Source organism: Capricornis sumatraensis, chromosome 12 (assembly GCF_032405125.1).
Source record: "Capricornis sumatraensis isolate serow.1 chromosome 12, serow.2, whole genome shotgun sequence".
Taxonomy (NCBI): Eukaryota; Metazoa; Chordata; class Mammalia; order Artiodactyla; family Bovidae; genus Capricornis; species Capricornis sumatraensis.
In genome coordinates, this window is record NC_091080.1 from 63,284,222 (window position 1) to 63,310,083 (window position 25,862).

Genomic DNA, 25,862 nt, shown 5'->3' on the forward strand with positions numbered 1-25,862 from the left:
TTTCATGGTAAGTCTCTAAAAAGGGCCATCCCACATCTATATTTGCTGCCTGTGAAGATGGACTACTCTTTTTACTGTGAAATAAATTCCATTCTATTTGATAAAGGTATTTCATTTCCATAGAGGAATGCCCTAATTTTCTATCCTCTAAGAGCAGCCTTGAAGTTGACACGACATAAATGGCAATTCTAATCTTTCATGGAAGGAGAGAATCTTGAGACATGCTATTTCATATCTTTTTACAGTCCTCAGAGGAATAAAGGATTTCATACCTTTCCCCAAAGTATACTAACCTTAACAACAATAAAATCTCAATAGTATAAAAGAATACAACTGTGGTTGGGGGAAAAAAGCATACTTAAAAATCTCTGGACTAATACGATCTACACATTTGTCACTAGAGTTAAATCAATCTCTCTCTCTCAGCATGAGGAATAATATGAAACAAAATAAAACAAAAAACTGATCCAGCCACTCCGTAATTATTACTCAGATGACAGTTACTGAAGACTAATATATGCTGAGGGGCGATGAGGAAGAAAACAAAAGGACATTATCCTTGTTCTCAAGCAGTTCGTAATCTTTCTGACAACCTTACCGCTTAGTCATTAGCATGCACTGCAGGCTCCTAAAATATCTTATCAATACAATAAAGACAAGGTGACAGAAAACTGCAGTAACTGTCCACCCCCAATTAGCTGAATATCCAGAGAAGGGCCCCTCAGGCGGCTGAGGGGCCTGAGCACACCCAGCTGTCACAGTCTGGCCCCAGGGTATCATCAGGCTCCCCTGACAGTCTACAAGTTCCCCTTCCGGGAAAACCAAAGGGCAGAGCAGAATCAGTCAGTGGATCAGGCTGGGGTCAAATACCAGGAATCATTGTGTTTGTCAGAGCAGAATCATGAGAAACAAAAAAGGCCAGAAAAGGTCAGGAAGAGAGAACAGCCGAGGCCAGCAAGAGCAGAGGTGTTGCTGAGGAAGCTGAAAGCCAGGCGTGGTACTGGTGGTATGTCTTGAGACACAGTTGAGGAGGAGTTTAGACCTGGGAACTAGGAAGGGGCGCAGCTCACAGTCAGCATGGAGACAGGTAAGGGCAGGAAAACCTGTTCAACTGAGGAGACTCAGACTCAAAACACAAGCCCTGGCACTGTCTCCTCTTTTCCTCTTTCAAACTCTCAAGCTCTAGGACAATTTTGGAAGACTTCAGGGAATCCCTCTGCTCCCCTCATTTGGAGAATGCCAGGAATCTCTCTTTGCCTTCTTAAACCCTATACACCTTAAGCTTCAAGAAAGCTCAAGTCTTAATTCCCTGGTCAGTTCCCTCCAAGCAGCAGTGTAAAGCATTAGAGTGTGAGACTGCTATGTCCTTTTGCTATGTCCCAGAGGAAAAATACACACACACACACACACACACACTTTATACAGATACACACTGAGTTCATCACATACACAAAAAGAGTCTTGGGAATTCCCTGGCAGTCCAGTGGTTAGAATTCTGTACTTCCATTGCAGGGGCATGGGTTCCATCCCTGGCCAAGGAATTAACATCCTGCAAGCCATGTGACATGGTCAAAAAAAAAGTCTTAATTCCAAGGAGTTGGAAGATTAACTGAGCATGACAGTCATGGAACCGATCAGTATACAGCATAATCCTTAAAACAATACAGTAAAAGAACAATAGGAAATCTTAAGAGAGTCTCATAGACAAAATGACAACTGGGCTCAGTCTCAAAGGATGGGTAGGGATTAATCAAGCTGAATAAAAAATGAAAGGGTAATGGAGAGGACCAGGGGCAAAGGAAAAGACATGAGCAAAGGTACATGTCACCACATGCAAATCCAGGCCCAGTGAGAAATTCATCATGGCCACAGCAGCATACATGAAGAGGAAGGCTGGAGAGGAGCTGAGAAGGCTAAGCTAAAGTCCTATTAGTAAAGAGGCTCATGTACTATACTAAGAAATCCGGCCTTCAATTTGTGAAAAATGGGAAATCGCCCAAGGTTATTAACAAGAGTGAGATGATCAAATTTATATTCTAGAATTCAGGCAACATACGGCAAATGCTCCAGAGCTGTGACAGGACAAGAGCAATGAGGCAGAGGGCTATTAAAATTGGCTAAGCATGAAATCACGTGGATTGAAACTAGTGGGAACAAGAAGAAGAAGAGGCATTACACAGGAATTTAATAGATAGGATAGAATATACTGGACAATAAGCAATGGAATGAGAAGAAGCGGTGGAAAACGCAGGAAAGGAAGACTGAGGTTTTTATCTCGGGCAACCAGATAAGTAGTAAAGCCATTAAAGAGGACAGAAACAAAGCGAAAGGATAAACAATCTCTAGCGTGGGATGGATAACGGATCCAGTTATTTAGACGCAAACCTCTACCAGTTCTCTGTGCTACGTGGTGTGCCAAGGACATACAATTATTTCATCTTCAAAGTGGTACACTATGCACATTTTACATAAAGAAAGTAATGGCTCCAACAAGTCAAGTAATTTATCAGATGTTATTTATCTGTTTATTTAATTACTCAACAAGTATCTATCAGGTGCCTTTCAGGTGCTGGGGTTTTGCAAGTGAAGGAGATGGGCAGCAAGGTTAGAATCAAGTCATACAGGCTTCATTCAGATTTCATGTCACCTCAGAAGGGTTATTTGAGAACAAGCCTTCTGTACTTCAAGTTAGTTGATTTGAAATATTTAAGAATTGCTAACAATGTATTTCGGAGAAGGCAATGGCACCCCACTCCAGTATTCTTGCTTGGAGAATACCATGGACAGAGGAGCCTGGTAGGCTGCAATCTATGGGGTCACACAGAGTCGGCCACGACTACTGACCAACTTCACTTTCACTTTCATGCACTGGAGAAGGAAATGGCAACCCACTCCAGTGTTCTTGCCTGGAGAATCCCAGGGACGGGGGAGCCTGGTGGGCTGCCGTCTATGGGGTCGCACAGAGTCGGACACGACTGAAGCGACTTAGCAGCAGCAGCAACAATGTATTTGCAAACATTAGTGTGAAGTAAATTAAATTTCATGTTGAATATTTTCAAGCATTCAACTCATGAAGCCACCATTAAATGTTAAAGAAAGGGAAGGAACGAAGGGAGGGAAGGAGGGAGGGGAAGCTAGGAAGGAAGTGGCCCTTTGCTTCTGCACCTTCTACTTCCTGCAGTCTTAACTGCAGTGATAAAATCATGGCATGGTGAAGCAATACAGCGTAAGATTATTAGCACAGACTCTGGAGCCAGACTCTCTAGAACTGAACTCTGGCTTTGTCTACCTTCTAGCATTGTGATCTGGGGGAAGATAGTTAAAATTTCTGTACTGCAGTGTTTATCTTATGAAATGGAGCTAGTAGCAGTACCTATCTAGTAGGTGGGTGAGGTTAAATGAGTTAAAACTTGAGATGTACTGATAATAGAGCCCACAGTTAATGCACAACCAATGTTACAGGATTACCTGCCTTCTTAGCCCTTATTACTGTCTGAAATTATTGTGTTTGTTTAGTTGCTTGAGCTCTTGTTCTGTCTTCTCCATTCTAAATTCCACAAGAGAAAGGTCATGGGGACAACTTCAGAGGACTGCTTTAGACGGAATGATCAGGAAAATCCTCTCTGAATCTGATAACAAGAGACAGCCATATAAAGATGTGGACATTCTAAGAGACGGAAAAATTCTAGCATGTTTTAGAAACAGAAGGCGGCCAGTATGGCTAGAGCAGGATAAGCCATGGGGATGAGATAGAATAGGCAAGCATCGTGACTAGCTGGCAAAGTGTCCGGATTGTATTTTAGGAAAACACTGGACAGTTTCAGATAAGAGATTTAATAGCGTGATTTACACTTCATAAAAAACCATTTTGAGTATAGTGATAATTGAATTGGGTAGGGGAAGGAGAGAGTAGAAGAAGGGAAACTTGAATCCAGGTAGTCTGTCTCCAGAATTAGGCATTTATTTAACTCGTGCTTTGCAGTGAATTTAAGGTACAGGATCTTGAGTGAAAGTATAAAATAGACAGATGGAAACATGAATCTACAGTTTAGGAGAAAAGGCAAGGCCAATGATTTAGATTTTATTTTGTAATCGCTGACATATTAAGAAATTATTAAAGCCATGGGAGCTGATGAGATGGCTCAAGGAACACAAACACAGCACGAGGGGAAGAAAGTACAGCTTATGATTTATGAAGTCTATTCTGTCCTCCTCAGAACACTTCTTTTCATGTCCTAATAGAATACTGATCACCACTCAGGAGTAGCTGGAGCATTCATCTTCCTCCAGAAGTTGCTGAGGCATGGGTAAAAACTGGTCCATAATGATAAGTCTTAGGGTTGCTGGGCAGTAAAAACGATGCTTGCAGGGAAACGTTATCAAACCTACAGATCTCACTAAAGATACAATAACATTACCAAATATATATTTATAGAATGGAAAGCCATTATTAATCCAATTATAACCAAGTTTGATTTAAATGACCTATGCAATTCTATGTATACAAAATTTTGTATATGTACATATATATTTCATACCCTACACTATTAACATAAGTTAGAAGCTAAGGGCATGGGCCAGCTGCTCTGTTTAAGCCTCAAAATAGGTGGCAACATGGCACAAACTCTGCCCAGTGAGACTAGAGAAAAAGAATGGCACAACTGAACAGAGCGACCTCGGAGAGAGGGCATAATACTTCCAAATGCTTTACAAGTCATTAATAAGCTTCATAATATTTGAAGCTAAAAAATCACTAGGAACTCCTAACTCTATCAAGGACAAATATATCCATACTTCTAGGTACAGTTTAGGAATATGAGAAATGCAGTTCTACCTTCCTTCAGCTTCTTATTTTTGTTTCTTACTATGTGGAGGTGTGACACTCTTGGGATCCCCCATTAAATGGGAGATGGAGAAGAGGAACAGGAAAAATGACTAAATTTCTTCATTAAATCTTTGGCAAAATGGAAGGGGAATTCTCTCAGGAGCTACATTTTTATTCATTTATTCAACAGATATATACTAGGAGCAGAACTCTATAAAATGCACGGCTATAATAGTGAATAAAACTATAGCCCTCACTCAGAAAAATATGAAGTAAGTAATAGTTGTTGTTCAGTCACTAAGTCATGTCTGACTCTTTGCAACCCCCTGGACTGCAGCACTCCAAGTTTCCCCGTCCTTTACTATCTCCTTGAGTTTGCTCAGATTCATGTCTATTAAGTTGGTGATGCTATCTAACCATCTCATTCTCTGTCACCCCCTTCTCCTCCTGCCCTCAAATCTTTCCCAGAATCAGGGTCTTTTCTAATGAGTCGGCTCTTCACATCAGATGGCCAAAGTATTGGAGCTTCAGCTTCAGTCCCTCAAATGAATATTCAGGGTTGAATTCACTGGAATAATTACACAAAACTTTAATATTCATTGAAATAATTACACAAAACACTAATTATTAGTAATTGTGATTATGTGCTAAAAAGGGAAAGTACAAGATAGTAAGGGGAACCTAACCAACTTTAGGGGTCAGAAACAGTATTTGTACAGTTCAAAGCATCTAGGATACTGGCTGGGAGAATGGCTTTTCTTCACATACCAGTCTTGCAAACTAAAGGACATTATCACCTCCTCTTTAGTCCAAATATAAAATCTGATTCTCTTAGAAGTCCATGTTAGAGAAAACTGAAAGGGCAGGCAGATGGTTTTCTTCAGGTAAAACAAATTAGAAGAGAGAGACTAATTCAGGAAGTGGCTACATCAAGTCAAAGAAACAGTTGCATTTTTCTGGACCACCAGTTTAGCTATCAGGACAATGAAGTGTTGACAAAGAACAGAATGGATATTATTGAAATCCAGAAGAGTATGCTTAGTGGGACAGCTGCCACACTGCACAAAGGGGTTTCTAAGCTAAAGTTGAAAAAGGAAAAATATCCAGGTACACATTGAGATTAAATATAATGGAGGGTAAAAGACTGAAAAACAATAGCAGGAGAGATAAATGATAATCCAGATTTCATTTTAAAGATTATACCACTGTTTTTAAAAATTATAAAATACATTACTTTTATATAATCCTATTTACTTGAAATCAATGTACATGTCTAAGTCCCCTTTGTTCACACTGGACTGTAGTCTAGTTTTGGGGCAACAGCGTGATATTTGCTTGAGTGTCCTAAAAGGGGGGCTTCTCAGGTGGCGTAATGATAAAGAACCCGCCTGCCAATGCAGGAGACATGGAGATGCGAATTCAATCCCTGGGTCAGGAAGATCCCCTATAGGAGGAAATGGCAACCTGCTCCAGTATTCTTGCCTGAGCATCCCCATAGACAGAGGAGCCTGGTGGGCTACAGTTCATGGGGTCACAGAGAGTTGGACACAACTAAGCAACAGAGCACCACGCAAGTCCTTAAAAGAAATACCTTCTGCTATGGGCTGAATTGTATTCCCATTCTCCCTACCCACCCCCACCAAATTCATTTGTTGAAGCCCTAACCCTCAGCATGACTATATTTAGAGACAGGGTCTTTAGGAGGTGATTGAAGTTAAATGAGACCATAAAGAGGAGGCCTTAGTCTAACAGGACTGGTGCCTCATAAGAAGAAGAGAGACCAGAGTACACACTCTCTCTGACATGCAAAGACATGTCAAAGAGAAGGCGGCTGTCTGCAAGTCAAAAAGAGAGCCCTTGCCAGAAAACCAAACTGCTGAACTTGACCTGGGATTTCTAGCTTCCAGAACTATAAGCAGATAAATTTCCAATGTTTAAGCCACCCTGTCTATATATTTGTTATGGCAGCCCAAGCTAACAAATACACCGTCTTAATTTTTTTCTCTTTCTAGTATCTAAATTTAAACCTCTCTCTTCTGCCTGATTCATAGAGTATGTCTGAACAACCTGAAAGATACATTAGACACTCTGGCCACGTATATAAAAAGTACACCTTGACAACTAACCGAGTAGAGGAGAAAAGTAATTGGTCAAGGCACTTCCTAATCAAGGAAATGAAATGGAATGGATGGTTTCTGTTTGCTTGCATTTACTTTTAAACTCTCAAAATTTCATACAATACAATACAAATAGGAGCGCTCCTCAAGTGAACCAGATTTGGGTATTTTCAGCTGTGGTCAGCTTCTCTCTGACTCCCACTAGGATTTGGTGATGCAGAGGTAAACAAGGCTATAAATCAATGCCATACTTTTAGTACCTCAATGCATTGCAAATTGATCTGGAACAGGGGTCAGTTCAAATCGTTTTTTAAGTGAACTTGTTCCCTTCCCCTGAAGGGAAGCAATGGAAGCTAAAGAAAGCAAATCCCAAAGTTATATGAGATTCAGAAGTGTGACTGCTTGTGAAAACAGACAGAGGTGAGGTTTCTTTAGGTGAGATTCTTCAGTTCTTTATCAGGTAGGAATCAACGATATTTAAAAACACACATCCTGGTGGCTAGAGCTAAATCTGAAAATCTGGTGGGCAACTTTTCAAGAAATAAAAGCTACGAACAAAATGGCTTTACTTCCATTCAGCCTGCTGTGGGAAATGGCTAATGGATAAACATTATTATGACTGGCAAGGCGAGCTGCCAATAAATAAGAAGAGCAGAGATTCAAACCACCATATATTAACGGCAACACTTCCTAAGCTTATTTCACTAATTCATCAAAGTAGGACATTATCTGAAGTGAAAAGAAAAATGAGGTTGGAGAGCACAGGGGAAGGAACTATTTAAAAGTAAAAGCTATGCTTCTTTCTCTATTGGTTAGTTATCTCTGCTTTGAGTAATTATGGTTTACTTCTACCATTTCCTGATACCACAGTTGGTTTTACTGAAGGCAATATTTTCTCCTTTTCAAATGACAAACAGAGAACTACTTCTGGAAGGATGAATTTCCAGTGTTTGTTTATGCCTTTCTCGTCTTTTTCCATTAGGAGAAAGCGGCTGGACAGGAAGAAAGTGTGGAGTTCTGATATGCCACTCCTCAGAGGGATGGGGGTCACATTTTCTTTTCACTTGTCTTTTTTTTTCCCCCTAGAACAATAACAACCTCAAGTGCTCTCTCTTATCTTTTCTTAATCTTCAAGTCTTAATTCTCAACTGTTTCTTAGCATTTTAAATTAACTGTTCAAAATTTTGCAATCTTGTATCTTTTGGAATGGAGTGAAAATATCCCCACCATAAAAGAATTCATTTAATTGTACAGTTCAAATCAGTACAAAATTCAACAAATGAAGCCTTAAATCTATTTCAGATAGGCTTTTTAGGGTAATGGGTAGTGTAACCGCTTTCAGTGTAATGTAACAGAGCACAGCTCTGGGGCTGGACTACCTGGGTTCGAACCCTATTTCCACCACTTACTAGCTGTGAAGATTTAGAAAAATTAATTTGATCTCTATACCTCCATTTTATCATCTGTAAATGGAGAATAACAGTAGTTCTATGTCACAGATTGTTGTACCTGGTAAAGACAAAGCAATGGATGAATTTTAACTATCATTAAGATTATTTCAAAAAATATCCAAAAGGCATCATGTTAGTCTCCCTACTCTTTGTTAGGATCATTAAACAGTTATATGTAAAACCAAGTGGAGGCTCACCAGTCTTAGGTCACATAAAATAAACCTCTTGATAATTAGGTAAGGAAAAAAGATAAGAAGGAAATCCTTTCTTCCAACATTAGCATTAACTGACACTAAGATTTTACCAATAACCTAAGTATACACTTGACATTTACAGGTAAGACATTCTACTTAAACTTACATGTTTCAACAAAGAATCCACTGAAAAACATAACGTAACAGCAGCTTATTCTAAAATACTGACATAACCTGAAACATTGCTCTATGAGCAAAATACATACTTCTGAGGTGATCTGTTATCAACTTCAGCTTTCAGTCGCAAATTCTCCCTCACCAGGCCACCATTTTCCAATTTCAATTTTTTATTTGCCTTAAAAAAAAAGTATTGAAAATAATTAAGCACACGTTAACGAATGTGTAAAAATTATGACATGAGCCATCTGTATTTTTTAGAGCAACAGTATGAGAAAACTGAATACCAGAGCATGTCTTCAGAAACTTAAAATCACCATTGGGAATGACTTGGGAAACTGAACACGATCACACATTTTTAATCCAAATTCCCCAAGCACTTTGCAAATCTTCTATCCAGGGAAATAAACGGAGCTATGTTAGTTAGCTTAGAGTTGTTATGGGACTATCAGCAATTTTTTTTTTTCCTTTTTCACATAACTGAATACTCTAAGCATGGTAACAATATACCACATGCAATTATTCACAAAACTAACGGCTAAGTATCTTGCATTATGAGATTGATTTTTGGTTGCTATTTTAAAAGTTTTTAGTGGTAACATATCTAATATCGTTAAACTACTTGCCTGCTTTCTTCAAAATGGCTTTCCCAAATGCTCTGGCTCACAACTTCTTGGATCAATATTTTCTAATAAATTGTATGGATTCTTTTTTGATTTTTTTTTTTTAAATTGCAAGTATGATTTCCTTCTAGGAGTTGCATACCTAAAAACTGCCTGACAAAATATTTATTGCTAGAAAATCTAGAGGGTCAATATTGATCCTGGGCAGCCCCAAAAGTAGAGTGTCTGTTGTAGAATCTTAGAAGTGACTTCTTTTAAATCTGCTAGTCATTGTGTTTCTGAATTCCAACAAAAAATAAGACTTCCTAGGCTAGGAACCAATCTCACTAACCTAGCAGGGGAAATTCATTGTCTGACTATCAACATTCAAAGTGTCAGAACAATTGTCAACCAAAAGGTTTAAACTAAGAAAATCTGAAAACAGATTTTAAAAATCTGACCAATAATTTCTAGAATTCTTGACTATAGTACTTGCCCATCCACACACAAATGCCCCAAGAGGGTGACAAGGGAAGCAGGGCGGAGGACACTCTTTTCAACACCAAACCTAACTCTCTCAGATGTACCAGGTTCCTTTCGGATTCTGAGTACCTGCTTATCTTCACGGATGCAAACCAACCAGGACTGTGGAGAGTTAATTCTTTACGTGACTGATAAACACCATTACTGCCTCTCTGAAGACATAGGAAAGGTAATATACTTCCTTATACACACACACACGCACACACAATGAATTAAGCCCTGAAGCATAGCACTGTAAGAGGAGGCACTTAGTGAATGTTTTTTGATGATGAATGACAAGCTTAAATTAGAACCTCATTTGATTTCTTTTCCCCATTCCCCTGGACAAGGTCTCTCACCAGTCCCGAGGCTTTCTAAGATGCTCTTTATGAGCTGGCTAACCCTCAATTATCAGAGATATTTTCAAGTTCAGGAGAACTGGATGGGTAAAGTTACAAAGGGGAGAGTCCTGCCTATTTGTTGCACCTAAAAGAGTAATAAAGATGTCAGCTAACTATTATACTTTGTGATCTCCACACTGGCTTCATAATGGTTCAAAACTCACTTGTCTTGGAAACATAAGGAAAAAAGTCCATTTCACTCAATCTAGGTAGTCCTTTATTCTGAATCTTCAGCATTCCTATATTTGTTTTATAGTATGCTGTTATTTCGTATTTTGCATTCAAGTTTTGCCTCTGCAGTCCATTTTTTTTTAGTTTATGTTCCAGTTTATTGCCTAGTTCTACCTAATTCCTTCACTAGGTATTCAAAATGGGCTTTTCAAGTATCCCAAATAATTGTGAGCTCTCAAGGTAACTTTGGGTATTGAATTTAACATATGATCTTTAAAAGAACAAAGAAAAACTGTATTTTATGTACTTTTCTTTTACATACATCCCTTATACCACTCTTATAAACTCAGAGTAGAGTTTTCATACATATCTTCATGCTCTAAGAAGCATTTATTGCCAAATATTTTAATGAAATTCAATAATATAAAAGAAACCATACAAAACTTACTGATAGTTCAAGGACAGTTAATGAGGACATGGCTGATTGATAAACACTGTGACTTCTCAGCTACCTTTCCATGTCCTCTTCTCCTCTCAAACTAACATGGTAATGGTGGCCACTATAAACCAAAGGAACAACACACTTCCCCTAGGCTTGTAGCAAACTCAGTGCAATTACATCCATAGTTTCTTTTTTCTCTAAAAGTACTATGTTCCCAGCTTTCTCTCATCTTGGCCTTCCTGAGCCCAGATGGCATTTATTTTAGACGTGGGTATGCAATTTGACTTAGTATTCACACAAAGTTGCAGATAATTCTCTGCTATTTAATCTCACTGAGCATCAGAGAGCCGGTATGTGGCAGCACATCTCTAAAATATGTAGAGCATTAATGATTTCAGGAGGTGGAATTCAGTAGTTCAGCACAGTGACAGTATTTTAAGAGAATGCAGATAGGTTGAATGGGGGCTGTGAATCTGGATACCACAAACCCATCTCTGTTCAGCACAACAGGCCTCCACTGTGGATAAACCTGAAGCCAAGACAAAAGGCTAGTCCCTCTGGCCAGCATAGCTCTACATCACTTCATTACCTCTAATGCTGATGCCATGCATATCACCTCCTTACCTAGACTGGAAAATCCTAGAGGATTGCCCTTTTCACCTATGCTTTCTCTATCTTCTTGCGTGGATAAAGAATAACTGAAAAAATTAAACTGCCTCTCATCGACGATATTCTTTTGTGTGGAGTAGTCTAAAGCCATCACTCACAGTTCTCTTGGAATTAGTCAAGTCTTTAACTATTTACAATATTAAAACATCAGAGAAAGGGAATGCTAGAGAAAAGATGGTCGAAACCTTCCATTTTATAGGTAGGGAAATAGACAGGTCTGTCTTTATGCATAGATGGCAGTTACTGACATAAGCTTTTAAAAAAAAAGGAAGCCAAATCACAAAGCGGGGGAAATAGAAACACATCCTTTAAACTGATGTCGTTCTTTCACAAGAAGATGTAAACTCATATAGAGGCACTACAAAGTCTCCAATTACAAAGTCTCCAATTACAGTCACAAATAGGACCACCTGATATTTCTTGGCAGCTATTAAGATTTAAAGAGAAAAAGTTTTCTTATTGTTTATAAATGCTCATCCAGGGATTTGTCCTTTCTCCCCAAATCATCTAAAGAATGACTCAAAATAGTGTGGCTATTTATTCTTTTGAAGGTACTTAAAATACTACGGAATTTTAAACACAACCACAACTTACCTCTTTTAGCTTATCCACATCATCTTTCACTTTTTCATAGATTTCATTAGCTGTTCTAAGCTTTTTCTTCCACTCTGCTACAGTTTCTGGGTCAATTTTACTTGGATTATCTGCAACTGGAAGTTTATCTTCATTTTGGTTGCCCTGCATCAAGGTTAAAGGATCCAGAATAGTCTTGATCTGTGACTCCAAGCTGACGTTTTTACTCTTAAGCTCGTCTACCTCTTTCTGTAGACAATCTATTTCATCCTGAAAAAACATTGCACAGCCATCAGGTAGACACAGACACTAAACACATACACATGCTAGAGTGAAGTCAACATGTTTTCAAAATTTACATTAAAAATCCTGTAGATACACAGATTCTTTATGCATCAGAGTAACTTTGTAGACAGAAAGTCACATACAGCTGAAATTTTCAAAATGTATTTTGACTGATAAAAATTGGCATCTCTATTGCTTTTAATTCAATGATCATTTGTGATTTAAAAAAATGAAAATGTCAAATCTTTAATTTCATTTTAAATATTCAGAAAATATGAAAAGTCACATGAATTCAACAAGGAAGTAGATTCTTCATTAGAAAATTCTGAGGCATGTTTAATTCCTTTACTAAGGGGCATTTAAAAATACAGTTTTGATCAAGGAAATCTGTAGTTTTGGCTGATGTCTCTCTTTTGCTTCATATAGAAGTAAAACTATATACCATGTCCTTTCACCCTCCACGTTAGAATAATACCTGTAATTTTGAACTCTTCTGAATTCTAGCTCTTTAGCTACTGCTGTGACTGTTTCAAATATTAGTTTTCCCCATGTAGAACCACCTTGAATCCAGCAATGAAACACTGGGGCTAGAACTCTCTTCTGTGATACCATTTATTTATCTATAATGGATATTTCACCTTAAACTAAAATTATTAGGAATTCTGTTCTCAGAAAATAAACTTAAACATGCCAGCACTCTCCTAAAGCATTAATTTGATTAGTATCTAACTGTGATAAATATTCATTACATAAATAAGAATACACTTTAGAGTTAACACAGATAGAACTATTTACTATTTTAAATTACAATATGTTTTGAGTTAAATGGCATTATAAAATGAGAAAAGGGCTTTACTTGTTTGAATAAATTAATGAATAAATAAATATAAAGAAGAAAACACATATGAATGAACATTTATTCCGTCATTTATCTATGCCCTATTTTATTTCAAAAAATTTTTGAAGCAGCTGAACTGGTTTCCATTTATGTAGTGTGATTTAAAGATATTTTGTGTCAAAGGAAGAGAGCAATATTATCCCCCATTTAGTCAATATAAAATGACAACTGGACTTAATGTTTATTCAAAAGTATATATATCCATTAGCATGAAGCTAATTTAGAAAAAATTCCATCACTATGTCAAATCACCTGCATGTCAAATCACATGCAGAAAACAACTGCATGATCTCACATATATGTGGAATCTAAAAGAGTCAAACACATAAAAGCAGAGTTAAACAGTGGTTACCAAGCATGGAAGGTGGGGGAAATGGAGAGGTGGGAGAAACAGGGAGATGGTTCAAGGGGTACAGAGTTGCAGCTAGAGACAGTCTAGAGACCTACGGTATAGCATGATGACTACAGGTAATAATACTGTCCCGTCTACTGGACACTGCTGAGTAGATTTCAGATGCCCTCACCACACACACACACACAAATAGTAACTATGTGAGGAGATAGCTATGCTAATTAGTTTGACTGAAGTCATCACTTCACCAGGTATATGTATATCAAAACATGCTGTACACCTTAAACATACATAATTTTTTACAAACATCTTTTAAAAATTCAACAAACATTTTAAAAATGTTTTTTAAAATATGCAAAAGAAAAAGAAGCAACAGCATATCTCAAACCAAAATCTCTTTGTTGGTAGCTAACATAAGCATATTTTCTTTATCAGAACTTATCAGACTTATAAGTAGCAGTGAATTTACAGGTAGAAACAAAAACAGAATGAAGGTTATAGTACTTGTTTGCAATCATAACGCCACATGGGGTTGGAAGACTGACTTCTACATTGAGAGTTTCCTTTATCTCCCAACTTCTTGAGGGAGCAACTTAAAAAATGATGTTTCTGTTGAGCACAAATTTAAAATTAAAAGAAAGAAAAAGAGGAAATGTTTCCATCTGTTTCCCTATTTGAAACAGGAAAGGAAAAAAGAATTTATCAGATATTTTTAAACTGGCATTTAATGTAAGATTCCATTGGATACTTACTCTAAGAAGTCCAGACTGATAGCTCAGTTTTATCTAGAATTCAATGCTGTCATCATTTAACATTTTACTTAGTATTTACCTCGTACTCTTTGTGGAGTAATTCAAGTCTGGTTTTCCGAAGATGCTTCCTGACTGTATGGCTTAGCATAGGTTCACTTTCACTCGTTCCTCCTATAGGGACAAAAATAAAATCTAACCTTACATTCTGATTTGGGTAGAATGAAAATTAAAATGAACCCTTTCCTTATTGTTCTATGTAGTCTCTAGCTTAATTCCTATCCTTTTTCTTACATCCACTTTGTGTTGCCATCCTTTTCTGTACTTCAATTCTGAGAAAAAATAAGTAACACCATCAGAAATACCTTCAGTAAAATATCATGTTATGTTTACTTACTTGTGTATCTTATTAAACTCAATGAAGGCAAAGGCTATATTTTATTAACTCATTTGAACTATTGCAAATTTTGAATACCAGACAACTATTAATGATAAAAACAGTGATTACATCTAACCAATAAGCTGTATAATTAAAATATTATTTGTTGTATAAATCAATATTATCTATATATAATTATTAAATATATTATCTTATATGTCACATATATGATATACATATTATAATACATATTATTATAACTAATGTATTCAAATATATATAGTTACTAGTAACACAACTGAAAAGATGAATGTGTCTTTTCACTGACTCTAACAACCCAGTTACGATGGATTATAAATCACAGCATTAATTGTATGCCCACAATAACTCACATATACACACTCAAAATGTATTCTTCCTGAGAGCTCTTCACTTATCCTGTGGTTACCTTCTTTGTACTTCTTAGCATCATGATAACAAAGGCATTTACAAATCTTTTTCACAGGACTCCATCCAGATGCAAGGATGGATGAACCATTTTACTTCAGAGAATTTATAAAATATCACTTAGATACAAATGAATGAAGAAAGAAGGGATCCAAAAAGAAGCTGGGAAAAAAACATCTAAATTATTTTAATCAACAAAGCTCACAGTCTGCAAGGAAAGACCTGACTCCTGGTAGAGATCAGTGCAGATAAAAAAGTAGAGGCTGAGAGATTAACACTCCAGTTTGCAGCACAGCACAGAAATATTCCTCTCTAAGACTTCACCCAGGTACCCAGGAGAGAAACCTTGGAGCCACCTCTGATTCCCTTTCAGATCGGTTAGTTTCAAAGTTCCAATGGTTCTTCTTTCATTCTAGCATATATATCTTCCTTTCTATTATAAAAACTTTATATAAGTCCATTTTCCCTAATCTGGGACTATTACAAAGACGAAAGTTTTTTTTCCCTATGATTCATGCTATCATCAATTCACTTTCAATTTTTCCTAAAGCAGAAACAAATAAAAATAATTTTAACAATCTAAAAGAAATAACACTATAAAAGCTCTTTAAATGTTTCATTTTCCAAGAATCTTCCAGTTCAAGTTTTATCCCTACCACCTGCCCCCAACCCCACTTTACCTACATGACTGTAGCATTGAATGTTCTTTTTCATACCCTTAATCCAGACTCACATTCTCCCTCACCTGGGCAAGAGTCTGACCTACTCATGTCCTGTTTCTCCCCTGGAGCCCAGACTATGTATCATCACCTGAGTAATATCCCTAGTACACACTTTGGATTATGCCATTCCTCTGCTCAAACCCATCATGCCCACTTTACCCTTCTCACCCATACAGCAACTCCCTGATTTAGTCTGTCACTCAAGATGCTCTGTGCTAAAGTCTTAATTTACCTTTTCAGTCTTACTTCAACAGTCAGACCCAACTAGACTTTCCTGTTTCCCAACTGCAGTGAATGCTGCTCCCTCTATAAGAAATGGTCTCTCTCACCTTTACCAACTGAAAATTTATTTATCCTTAAATCTTAGAGGCCACTGCTTCATGAATCCCTTCTCCATGTTCCTAGCTGAACTAGCTTGTTTGAACTCTGTGGGCCTTTTTGTTTGTCTGCTTTTTAAGCTGCTGGCTGCAGTTAAGAACTGGTGCACCCAAATATATATATATATATATATATATATTTTTTTTTTTAAACTTCATCCATATGGACAGTCTCTACCGGAATCAAAGTTCCAGAAGGCTCAGTGATTTCTCACAGTGCTTCATGCTCCTCAGTTGCTCCACTTATATATATTAAGCCAAATGACCAATTCACCCAGTATGATACTGGGAAATAACATCACCAAAAGTTGTCTATTTCAGTCTTCCTCCAAACAGACACTATTTAAACCCTGTTTTAAATCAGTTTCTATGTGTTTTTACAATAGACCCTTACCAATAATTTCTTTGCAAGGATTTTCAGGAGTGATGGGGACTCTGCAGGCTGGACATTGGCTATTATTCTTCAACCACAAGTCGATACAAACTGAACAAAACACATGGTTGTTGATGCATATGACAGGCTGGCGTACCTTTGAAAAAAGAAACACTACTTTTAGTACAGGGCAACAGTCGTCACCAGAATCTCAACAGGTTTAGCTTAGAGCAAACAAACCGCTGCTCTAGAGCACGGCAGTAGGTGCTTTAGGAGGCCATATCTAGTATTCATAAAAACACTGCTTCCGCTACCACGCTGTTTCTTACACACATGTAACAGTTACTAGCTTACATATCTGGTCATAGAGATGGAAACTTTTGATACATTAAGAAATGGTTTTATTTTGTTACAAATCACACTTACTGCCAAAGAGAAAATGCATTTTGTTCAATTAAGGCTGGGGCAATTTTTCTTCAACTATTCTAGTCAAGGATTATAAAATGTCAGATCTAGAAGGTTCCTTGAAGATTATTTAGTCTAGTCGTCCATATGATGCTTGAAATCCTTCCCTCAATTCATTCCACTATATTACAGAGCAATAGCAATCAACAATTTAGCACTGACGTCTTACAAGAATGCCCTCAAAACCAGAGGCACGAAAGTTAAAACAACCCTAAAAGACATGACATACACTCAAGTGCTTTATAATCTAAATAGCAAACAATGCTGACAGAAATACTGACGTACATCAAATAAATAAATCTTTGACTCAATGTAATCAAGTACAAATACTTTACATTTATATTGTCTTATATTTTACAATGAGTTTCCCATGCATATCCTCTCTCTCTAATCCCGAAAGGTAAACAGTAAATATACTTTACAAATAAGGAGACCAAGGTGAAAAGATCAGGTGGCTTGCTCAGGGTTAACGACGTAGGTGTTTTGTTTTGGCTGTGTGTAGCTGTTATATCAGAAAGAAAATAGAAGAAAGAAGCTGATTTAGTTTTCCACCTGACTTTATACATTTGTTTACATATTTCTTATAAATTTGTATTTCTCTCCCCTTTTAGAATGGAAACTCCGGAAGGGCAATAACTTCCTTCATCTCATTCACTTTTGAATCTCCGGTACCTAGGGATAGCCTAGTACACAGCAGGTACTCAATAAAGGTTTGTTGAATAAAGTAATTGCTATTAAGACAGTATTTAAAATTCCACATATTGGGGAATTTGCCAGAGGGAATAATGACTGAATATTCTTCAAATAGCACAAATGTAACAAGATAAAACAAAAAATAGAAAAGGACACTGAAGGGTTTCACTTTATTTACGTAGTATTTTTACCGTGGGACTCAAGATACTCTATAGCCATTTTCAATATTTAGTTCTAATAATAAAAACACTACCACTGTAGAGTCCTTCTGCAGTAGGGACTAAAAGATCAAGGAAAAGTGGAATGAGTACAGGGAGAATGAAAGGCAGAACCACCACAAACCACTTTTCACAAACATCGATGCTGCTCTATCTCTGCCTCAGAAGGATATTGAGTATCTTGCTCACTAATTTGAAAGGGGTCCCAACTCTCAAAGAAATCACAAATATACAATGATCCATGCCAGGAAGGCAGTCATTTTAAGTCTCCGAGCAAAGAGCTCTCTGGGTTTAGTTTGGCTTTCCAAACATTCAGATGCTCCCTTGATTATGAGCACTAAGAGAAAAAAACTAAACAGAGAAGATAACTCTGCACAGCTTTAGACTTCCTCTTGGAGAAATACCAATTCTAATTCATTGAGTTCAACTGATTTGGTAGGGCTGATTAAAACACAGACAGACAGACAGACTTTCAAACACAGTAAGACCATGAAGCACAGCACTCCTTTCAAAGCGCTCCTACCAAGAACAAGGAGTGAGTGCTCATCTGGGAGGTACTCCTGGTCAGAGTCTCAAGAGGCAGACAAACCTGAACTCTCTCTGAAAGTTAGTTTTTCCTAAAAATTCATCCGTTTCTAAAGTCTAGACCATAATACATTCACGGGTGTTTTAATCTTATCCCTAAGTCAGGAAATGTTTTCAGAACAAAAAATTCTCAAAGGAAGTACCAGGAGGATACTACTCTGCCTATCCGGTAGCTTCCCCAAACACAGGCGTATACACACACACACACACACAAGCACATACTCCATGTTCCTATAAGGCTCCTGACAGGATGTGTACCCCCCAGTTAAGATGGCTGGTTAATAGTTATCTCCTTGGACTTTTAGGGCAGTGAGTTTATTTCTGCTTTTAGTCATTAACTCATCTGAAAGTGAATGAAAGTCAATGCTCAAAACTTAAAACTGTGCATATTAAGAGGATTCAAAACACTCTTCCACTCCGTCTAGGCTTCCCTCATTAGAAGCACACATCTAATTGGCATTTTCTAAGTAAATGCTCTCATAACAAAGATTAAATATCTCCCCAAACTAAAAACTTCCCTGGTAGCTCAGCTGGTAAAGAATCCATCTGTAATGCAGGAGACCCTGGTTTGATTCCTGGATTGGGAAGATCTGTTGGAGAAGGGATAGGCTACCCACTCCAGTATTCTTGGGCTTCCCTGGTGGCTCACCTGGTAAAGAATCCACCTGCAGTGTGGGAGACTTGGGTTCAATCCCTGGATTGGAAGATCCCCTGGAGAAGGAAACAGCTACCCACACCAGTATTCTGGCCTGGAAAATTCCATGGACAGAGAAGCCTAGCAGGCTACAGTCCATGGGTCGCAAAGAGTCAAGGCACAACTGAGCAACTTTCACTGCAAAAAAGAAGGCCTCACACGTGGTGGAAATCAAGAATTCTGCTTTGGTCTGTTAAGTCTGTGATACCAACCTGGCTTTTAAATGGACAAGGCAAGGTCTGAGGATCACTGGCATAAAAGATGGCATTTAAAGTCATAGCACTGGAGAAGATTCCCTGCATGGGCAGAACAGTATATATTCCAGCACACAGAAGAAGAGGAGGAGCAACTGGCAAAGGGAAATGAGGAGGAGGGGCCTGTGCTGGAGGACAGGAGAACATGGTGCCACACAAGGAAGTTTGTCAAGAGTGGTCATGCATGTCAAATGTTGAAGAGAGACTGAATTTGATGTGGACAGAGAAGTGACTACAGGATTTAACTGCATGGAAGTCACTGTGGTCTCTAATTGACAAGCACTGTTTCCAGTGCATAGTGGGGATGGAAACTTGATTTGAGAGTGCAAGACAAGGAAAAGTGAAGAAATGAAGACAGAGACTACAGGCAGGTCATCTTTCATGTTTTGCTGTAAAGCAGACAACACAACATGTGGCCATGGAAAGGAATGATAATGCGAATGGTACAGTAAAAAAGCAGGTATTAGTTAATGATGGAGGAAGACAGGGAAGGATCAGAGCCATAGATAGCAACGTTGCTAAGCAGTCAAGAGGGGAATGAGATCCAAAGCACAAGCAAGGAGATTGTGGCTCATATGGAGTGAGGAGCTATCTTCCAACTTAACAAAAGGGAAGAAAAGACCAAGGCTATAAGAACAAACACAGAGGATGGAAGATCTGTTGATAGAAAGATAAGAGAACTCATATTCCAACTACTCATATTTTGTCTATCAAATAGGAGGTGAGATTACCAGCTGCAAGTGGGAAGCAGGGAGGAATATCAACTGGAGAAAATAGATTAAAGCAATTATTTTGAAAGATAAGAAAGTACATTTACTAGGGTCATGTACAGAGCAGGATGGTCAAACACTGTTGAGTCTGTGAGTGGCAACGATGACATGAAAAGGCTGAAGTAACACTGGAGGAGTCACTGTGATGAGAAGAGGAGCGGAAAGATGTTCACAATCAAATTATAGGAGGTGGCACAGCTGCTTTCCCTAAAGTTTTGTCCTGGGACATCTTATCTGACAAAGTTCTATTTTCTCCAATCTCATGTATTACATAGTGTTAACATCTTTTCTACAGTAATAGTTTCTGAGAAGCCTCTATAACTGGATCTCAGTAATTGGCAGAGCTTAGGCTTCAAAAGAAACCTGGGGCAGACTCCAGCTCTACAACTTATTGAGCTGCTTGACTTTGTTTTTTTTTTTTTAATTTTTATTTATTTATTTATTTTTAAATTTTAAAATCTTTAATTCTTACATGTGTTCCCAAACATGAACCCCCCTCCCACCTCCCTCCCCATAACATCTCTATGGGTCATCCCCATGCACCAGCCCCAAGCATGCTGTATCCTGCGTCAGACATAGACTGGCGATTCAATTCTTACATGATAGTATACATGATAGAATGCCATTCTCCCAAATCATCCCACCCTCTCCCTCTCCCTCTGAGTCCAAAAGTCCGTTATACACAGCTGTGTCTTTTTTCCTGTCTTGCATACAGGGTCGTCATTGCCATCTTTCTAAATTCCATATATATGTGTTAGTATACTGTATTGGTGTTTTTCTTTCTGGCTTACTTCACTCTGTATAATTGTGAGCTGCTTGACTTTGGATTAGCCCGTTAGTTAAACAATGTCATGTTTCCGTTCTGAAATATATGGTTTAACCTAGTACACTTTTCATTCAGCTGTTGTTTAAGATTTAATAATATAAAGATGTACACACAGAGACTTCCACTTAGCAATTCCTCAAGAGAAAAGAAAGAACAGGAAAAGAAAAGAAAAAAGGGTGGGGAGAGGGAGACAAGGACCACATTCACATGCCCAGGAGCCAACTCCATGTAGGGATCTTAAAGCTGCCCCAACCATAGTATGGCCAAAGACAAGCCCAGCCTCCACACATTCACCCCGCTCCTGCACTCCCTCTTGTCTAAGTTAATGGCATCTCCACCTCATCCCTTGGTCTAGAATACTCCGAGCTGTCGCTGACTCACCCTTTTTACTCATCTTCACCATCCAATCTGGCACCAAATTCTGGTATCATGTATCAGTCTAAAAAGCCAGGGATTTTAAGATATATCCATATCTTATGTATCACCAGGAAAAAAGGATGAAAAATATAAGATACTGGAGTGGGTAGCCTTTCCCTTCTCCAGGGGATCTTCCCAACACAGGGATCAAACCCAGATCTCCCACATCACAGACGGATTCTTTACCAGCTGAGTCACAAAGGAAGCCCTGGAAGATGCCACGGCTTATAAAATACAACCAGACTCCAGAGATGGTATAATGTAGGGAAAAAAAGTATACCCCCAAATAGTCGAAATGTGGCAAACCTACCACTAAATGTTCTTTTACTTACCATCTATCCCTTCTTTTTCCATCTTCAACTCAATGAGTTCAGGTTCCCCTTCTCTTACCCCAGCTACTGCAATGTCCTCCTCCAAGCATCCTTGCTGCCACATGTTCACTCCTGTCCACCTTTCATACTGATGCCAGAGCCACCCAGCTACAATACGGAGGACTGCTCTCCTGCAAAACAACCTTTTCCCCCTACTCACAGTTTTGAGTACAGCATCCAAAGAATAATGCAATCTGCTTCTTAAATGACCATTTCCTTTGATCCATTTCAATACTGGACAAAACCAATACTTCAACCACACAGATATACACATGATGTTCATCAAAAAGAATATGAAGAACAGAGACTTATTATTTACTGGGCTCTCATTTTTAAACTTGATATGTTCTGCTGGCCTGCAACTGACCCAATCAAAACAAAATCCTTCCCATCTTTTGAGATGAAAATCAAAGTTTACCTCTTCTGTAAGGCCTTCATTAATCTTTTTTAGAATTAATTGGGTCCTTATGGAATTCTCATAAGGGCATTTCTTATGCACTGATTTAATGTTCACTGGACTTGGAAAATTGTTTATATCCTGCTTTCCCTATTAGATTTTAGGCTCCCTGGGGGCAGGGGCACTGTCCTGCTCATCTTTGTATCTACCACCAACAACTTATACAATGTACACTCTAATATTAATATAAGTGAATTTTGATGTATTAAAATGAAAGGCTGAGATAATGCTCCTAAAAACATCTCAAGAAGCAAAAGGTCAACAGCCACTGCCAAATTTTGAAAAAGTGAAAGTTTAACCTTTCCATTTAATTTGCCAAAACGATACAGAGGAACAACCGCAGGCAGACTGCTTGGCTCTGTCAGCTGAAAGCCGCTGGCAATGTCACCCAAAGGAGAATCGTTTGCACTGTCAATGCCCGGTATTATCACCACCATTGCGTTGGATTTTGAAACAGCTGACTGCTTCATTTCTTTGGACCATGTACTTATCAGATGAAGATTTATAGACAATGGTTTAAATTTACTTAGCAGAACAGGAACTGATAAATGAGAAGAACTACTAGAACAAATTACTTGTTATTTATTTGACCATAAATTACAGAAACAAAATACAAAGAATGTAGCCCTCCCTCAACTCCTGTCCACCCATCTCCTCTACTCAGATCCTGCTATACATAATAGCAAAACACACACACAAATAATTTCCTTTAATAAGATCTTCTCAAGATATGAGTCATAATTTGCCTATATTATTAGACTTTTTATCCTATTTACTCTTAAATGAGATCTGTGGCATTAACATAGTAAGCACTCATATGAAAAAAACATGCAAGACAACAATGGCAAAGATAAGTGGCATGTACAATTCCAAACTCATCTAGAGTAAGCATGCTGAAGTGGTATCCCAGGGTAATCACCAGTGAAGCTGGTGAGGAGAAGAAGAGAAAGAGAAGATGAAGGAATGTGTGAAAAGAAGGCTCTTCTCTCACTGGAAGGGGCCTAAAGGGGCAGTCCTAGGTAAAGAAATATTAGCCCAATAATATATAATTCTACTACGTAGCGTCTTTTATCTGAAAACGTTTCAGTTTTGAGACTTTACCACCAAAAATCCCTTTCTTAAAAAGCAAATATCTGGAAGGACTCATGCCTAAAAGTGCTGTCCATTAATATCCATCCTGTGCTTAGTCACTCAGTTGTGTCTGGCTCTTTGTGATTCCGTGGACTGTGGTCCACGAGGCTCCCTGTCCATGGGATTCTCCAGCTAAGAACACTGGAATGGGTTGCTGTTCCCTCCTCCAGGTGATATTCCCGACTGACGGACTGAATCCAGGCCTTCTGCACTGCAGGCAGGTACTTCACTATCTGAGCCACCGGGGAAGTCCAAAATCTATCCTGCTGGCTGCTGCTGCTGCTAAGTCACTTCAGTCGTGTCCGACTCTGTGTGACCCCATAGACTTCCCTAACAGGAGTTACACAGGGGTTTAGTGCAGGGTTTGTCAATTTTGGCACTACTGACATTTTGGAACAAAAAGTCTTGTGTTGTAGACGGTTGTCCTATGTATTATAGAATGTTTAGCTAGCAGCATCCTGAGGCTCTGTCCACTAGATGTGAGTAGCACCGCTCTGAAGACAATCACAAATGTCTTTCAGTTCAGTTCAGTTCAGTTGCTCAGTTGTGTCCGACTCTGCGACCCCATGAAACGCAGCACGTCAGGCCTCCCTGTCCATCACCAACTCCCAGAGTTCACTCAAACTCACGTCCATCGAGTTGGTGATGCCATCCAGCCATCTCATCCTCTGTTGTCCCATTCTCCTCCTGCCCCCAATCCCTCCCAACATCAGGGTCTTTTCCAATGAGTCAACTCTTCACATGAGGTGGACAAAGTACTGGAGTTTCAGCCTTAGCATCAGTCCTTCCAATGAACACCCAGGACTGATCTCCTTCAGAATGGACTGGCTGGATCTCCTTGCAGTCCAAGGGACTCTCAAAAGTCTTCTCCAACACCACAGTTCAAAAGCATCAATTCTTCGGCGCTCAGCTTTCTTCACAGTCCAACTCTCACATCCATACATGACCACAGGAAAAACCATAGCCTTGACTAGACGGACCTTTGCTGGCAAAGTAATGTCTCTGCTTTTGAATATGCTATCTAGGTTGGTCATAACTTTTCTTCCAAGGAGTAAGCATCTTTTAATTTCATGGCTGCAGTCACCATCTGCAGTAATTTTGGAGCCCCAAAATAAAGTCTGACACTGTTCCCACCGTGTTCCCATCTATTTCCCATGAAGTGATGGGACCAGATGCCATGATCTTCGTTTTCTGAATGTTGAGCTTTAAGCCTACTTTTTCAGTCTCCTCTTTCACTTTCATCAAGAGGCTTTTTAGTTCCTCTTCACTTTCTGCCATAAGGGTGGTATCATCTGCATATCTACGGTTACTGATACTTCTCCAGGCAATCTTGATTCCAGCTTGTGCTTCTTCCAGCCCAGCGTTTCTCATGATGTACTCTGCCATGTAAGTTAAATAAGCAGGGTGACAATATACAGCCTTGATGTACTCCTCTTCCTATTTGGAACCCATCTGTTATTCCATGTCCAGTTCTAACTGTTGCTTCCTGACCTGCATATAGGTTTCTCAAAAGGCAGGTCATGTGGTCTGGTAGTCTCATCTGTTTCAGAATTTTCCTCAGTGTATTGTGATCCACACAATAAAATGCACTTCCATCCTACTGAGAACTGCTGGTCTGGGAAACATACACGAATTTCTCTAACAATGCAATGGGGTTGATAGTATCAAATTAATTTGCAGCCAGTGGAAACTGAGACTCAAGGAAATAATGATACATGTTCTAACTGGCAGAGCCAGCATTCGACCACCATTAAACATGCAAATTGAGTGCTCTTTCAATTAAGAAATAGTTCTTTCTTCCTCAGTGCAAGTTTAGTAAACAATAATCAGGGAGTAAGAAATCGAGGAAATACACCTGAAAGAATCAAGACACTGGGATCAGCAGGGGTTGCAGAAAAGAGATACAGTATTAATGGAGGTGATGGAAGGGAAAAAACTGTAGATAAACTTTACCAACTAGTCTGGCAAATACATTTAAAATCAATTTCTCTGCTCCTCAGTCACCTTTACTAGAGACTAGAATTAACCTTTCTTTTCCCTTCTCTTGCACCAATATCAAAACTTCATGGGTTTCACTAGAGGAGACCTATTACAGAAAGACTGAAGAACAAAGCTGAGGGATAAATGACTGTAGGAAGAGCCTACCTTCTCAACCTTACAAATTTGGCAATTTTTAAAAACAAAATTCCTGGATTGCTCTTGCTATGTTGCAAGAAATCTTTGGCTCTGGGCCAGAATTTAGGACTAGAACTTTA

At 38.6% G+C, this 25,862-nt stretch overlaps 1 protein-coding gene across 1 annotated transcript in view; it reads right to left on the reverse strand.

The window, feature by feature from the left end:
- The window catches only part of OBI1 (ORC ubiquitin ligase 1), a 41,446-nt gene that overhangs the window by 11,176 nt on the left and 4,408 nt on the right, over positions 1-25,862 (reverse strand). The window contains exons 2-5 of the mRNA XM_068984603.1: positions 16,748-16,883; positions 14,511-14,602; positions 12,166-12,414; positions 8,854-8,942 (exon numbers count right to left, since the gene is read on the reverse strand). Coding sequence (XP_068840704.1) covers positions 8,854-8,942; positions 12,166-12,414; positions 14,511-14,602; positions 16,748-16,883 — 566 coding nt within the window. The remainder of the gene's footprint in view (positions 1-8,853; positions 8,943-12,165; positions 12,415-14,510; positions 14,603-16,747; positions 16,884-25,862) is intronic.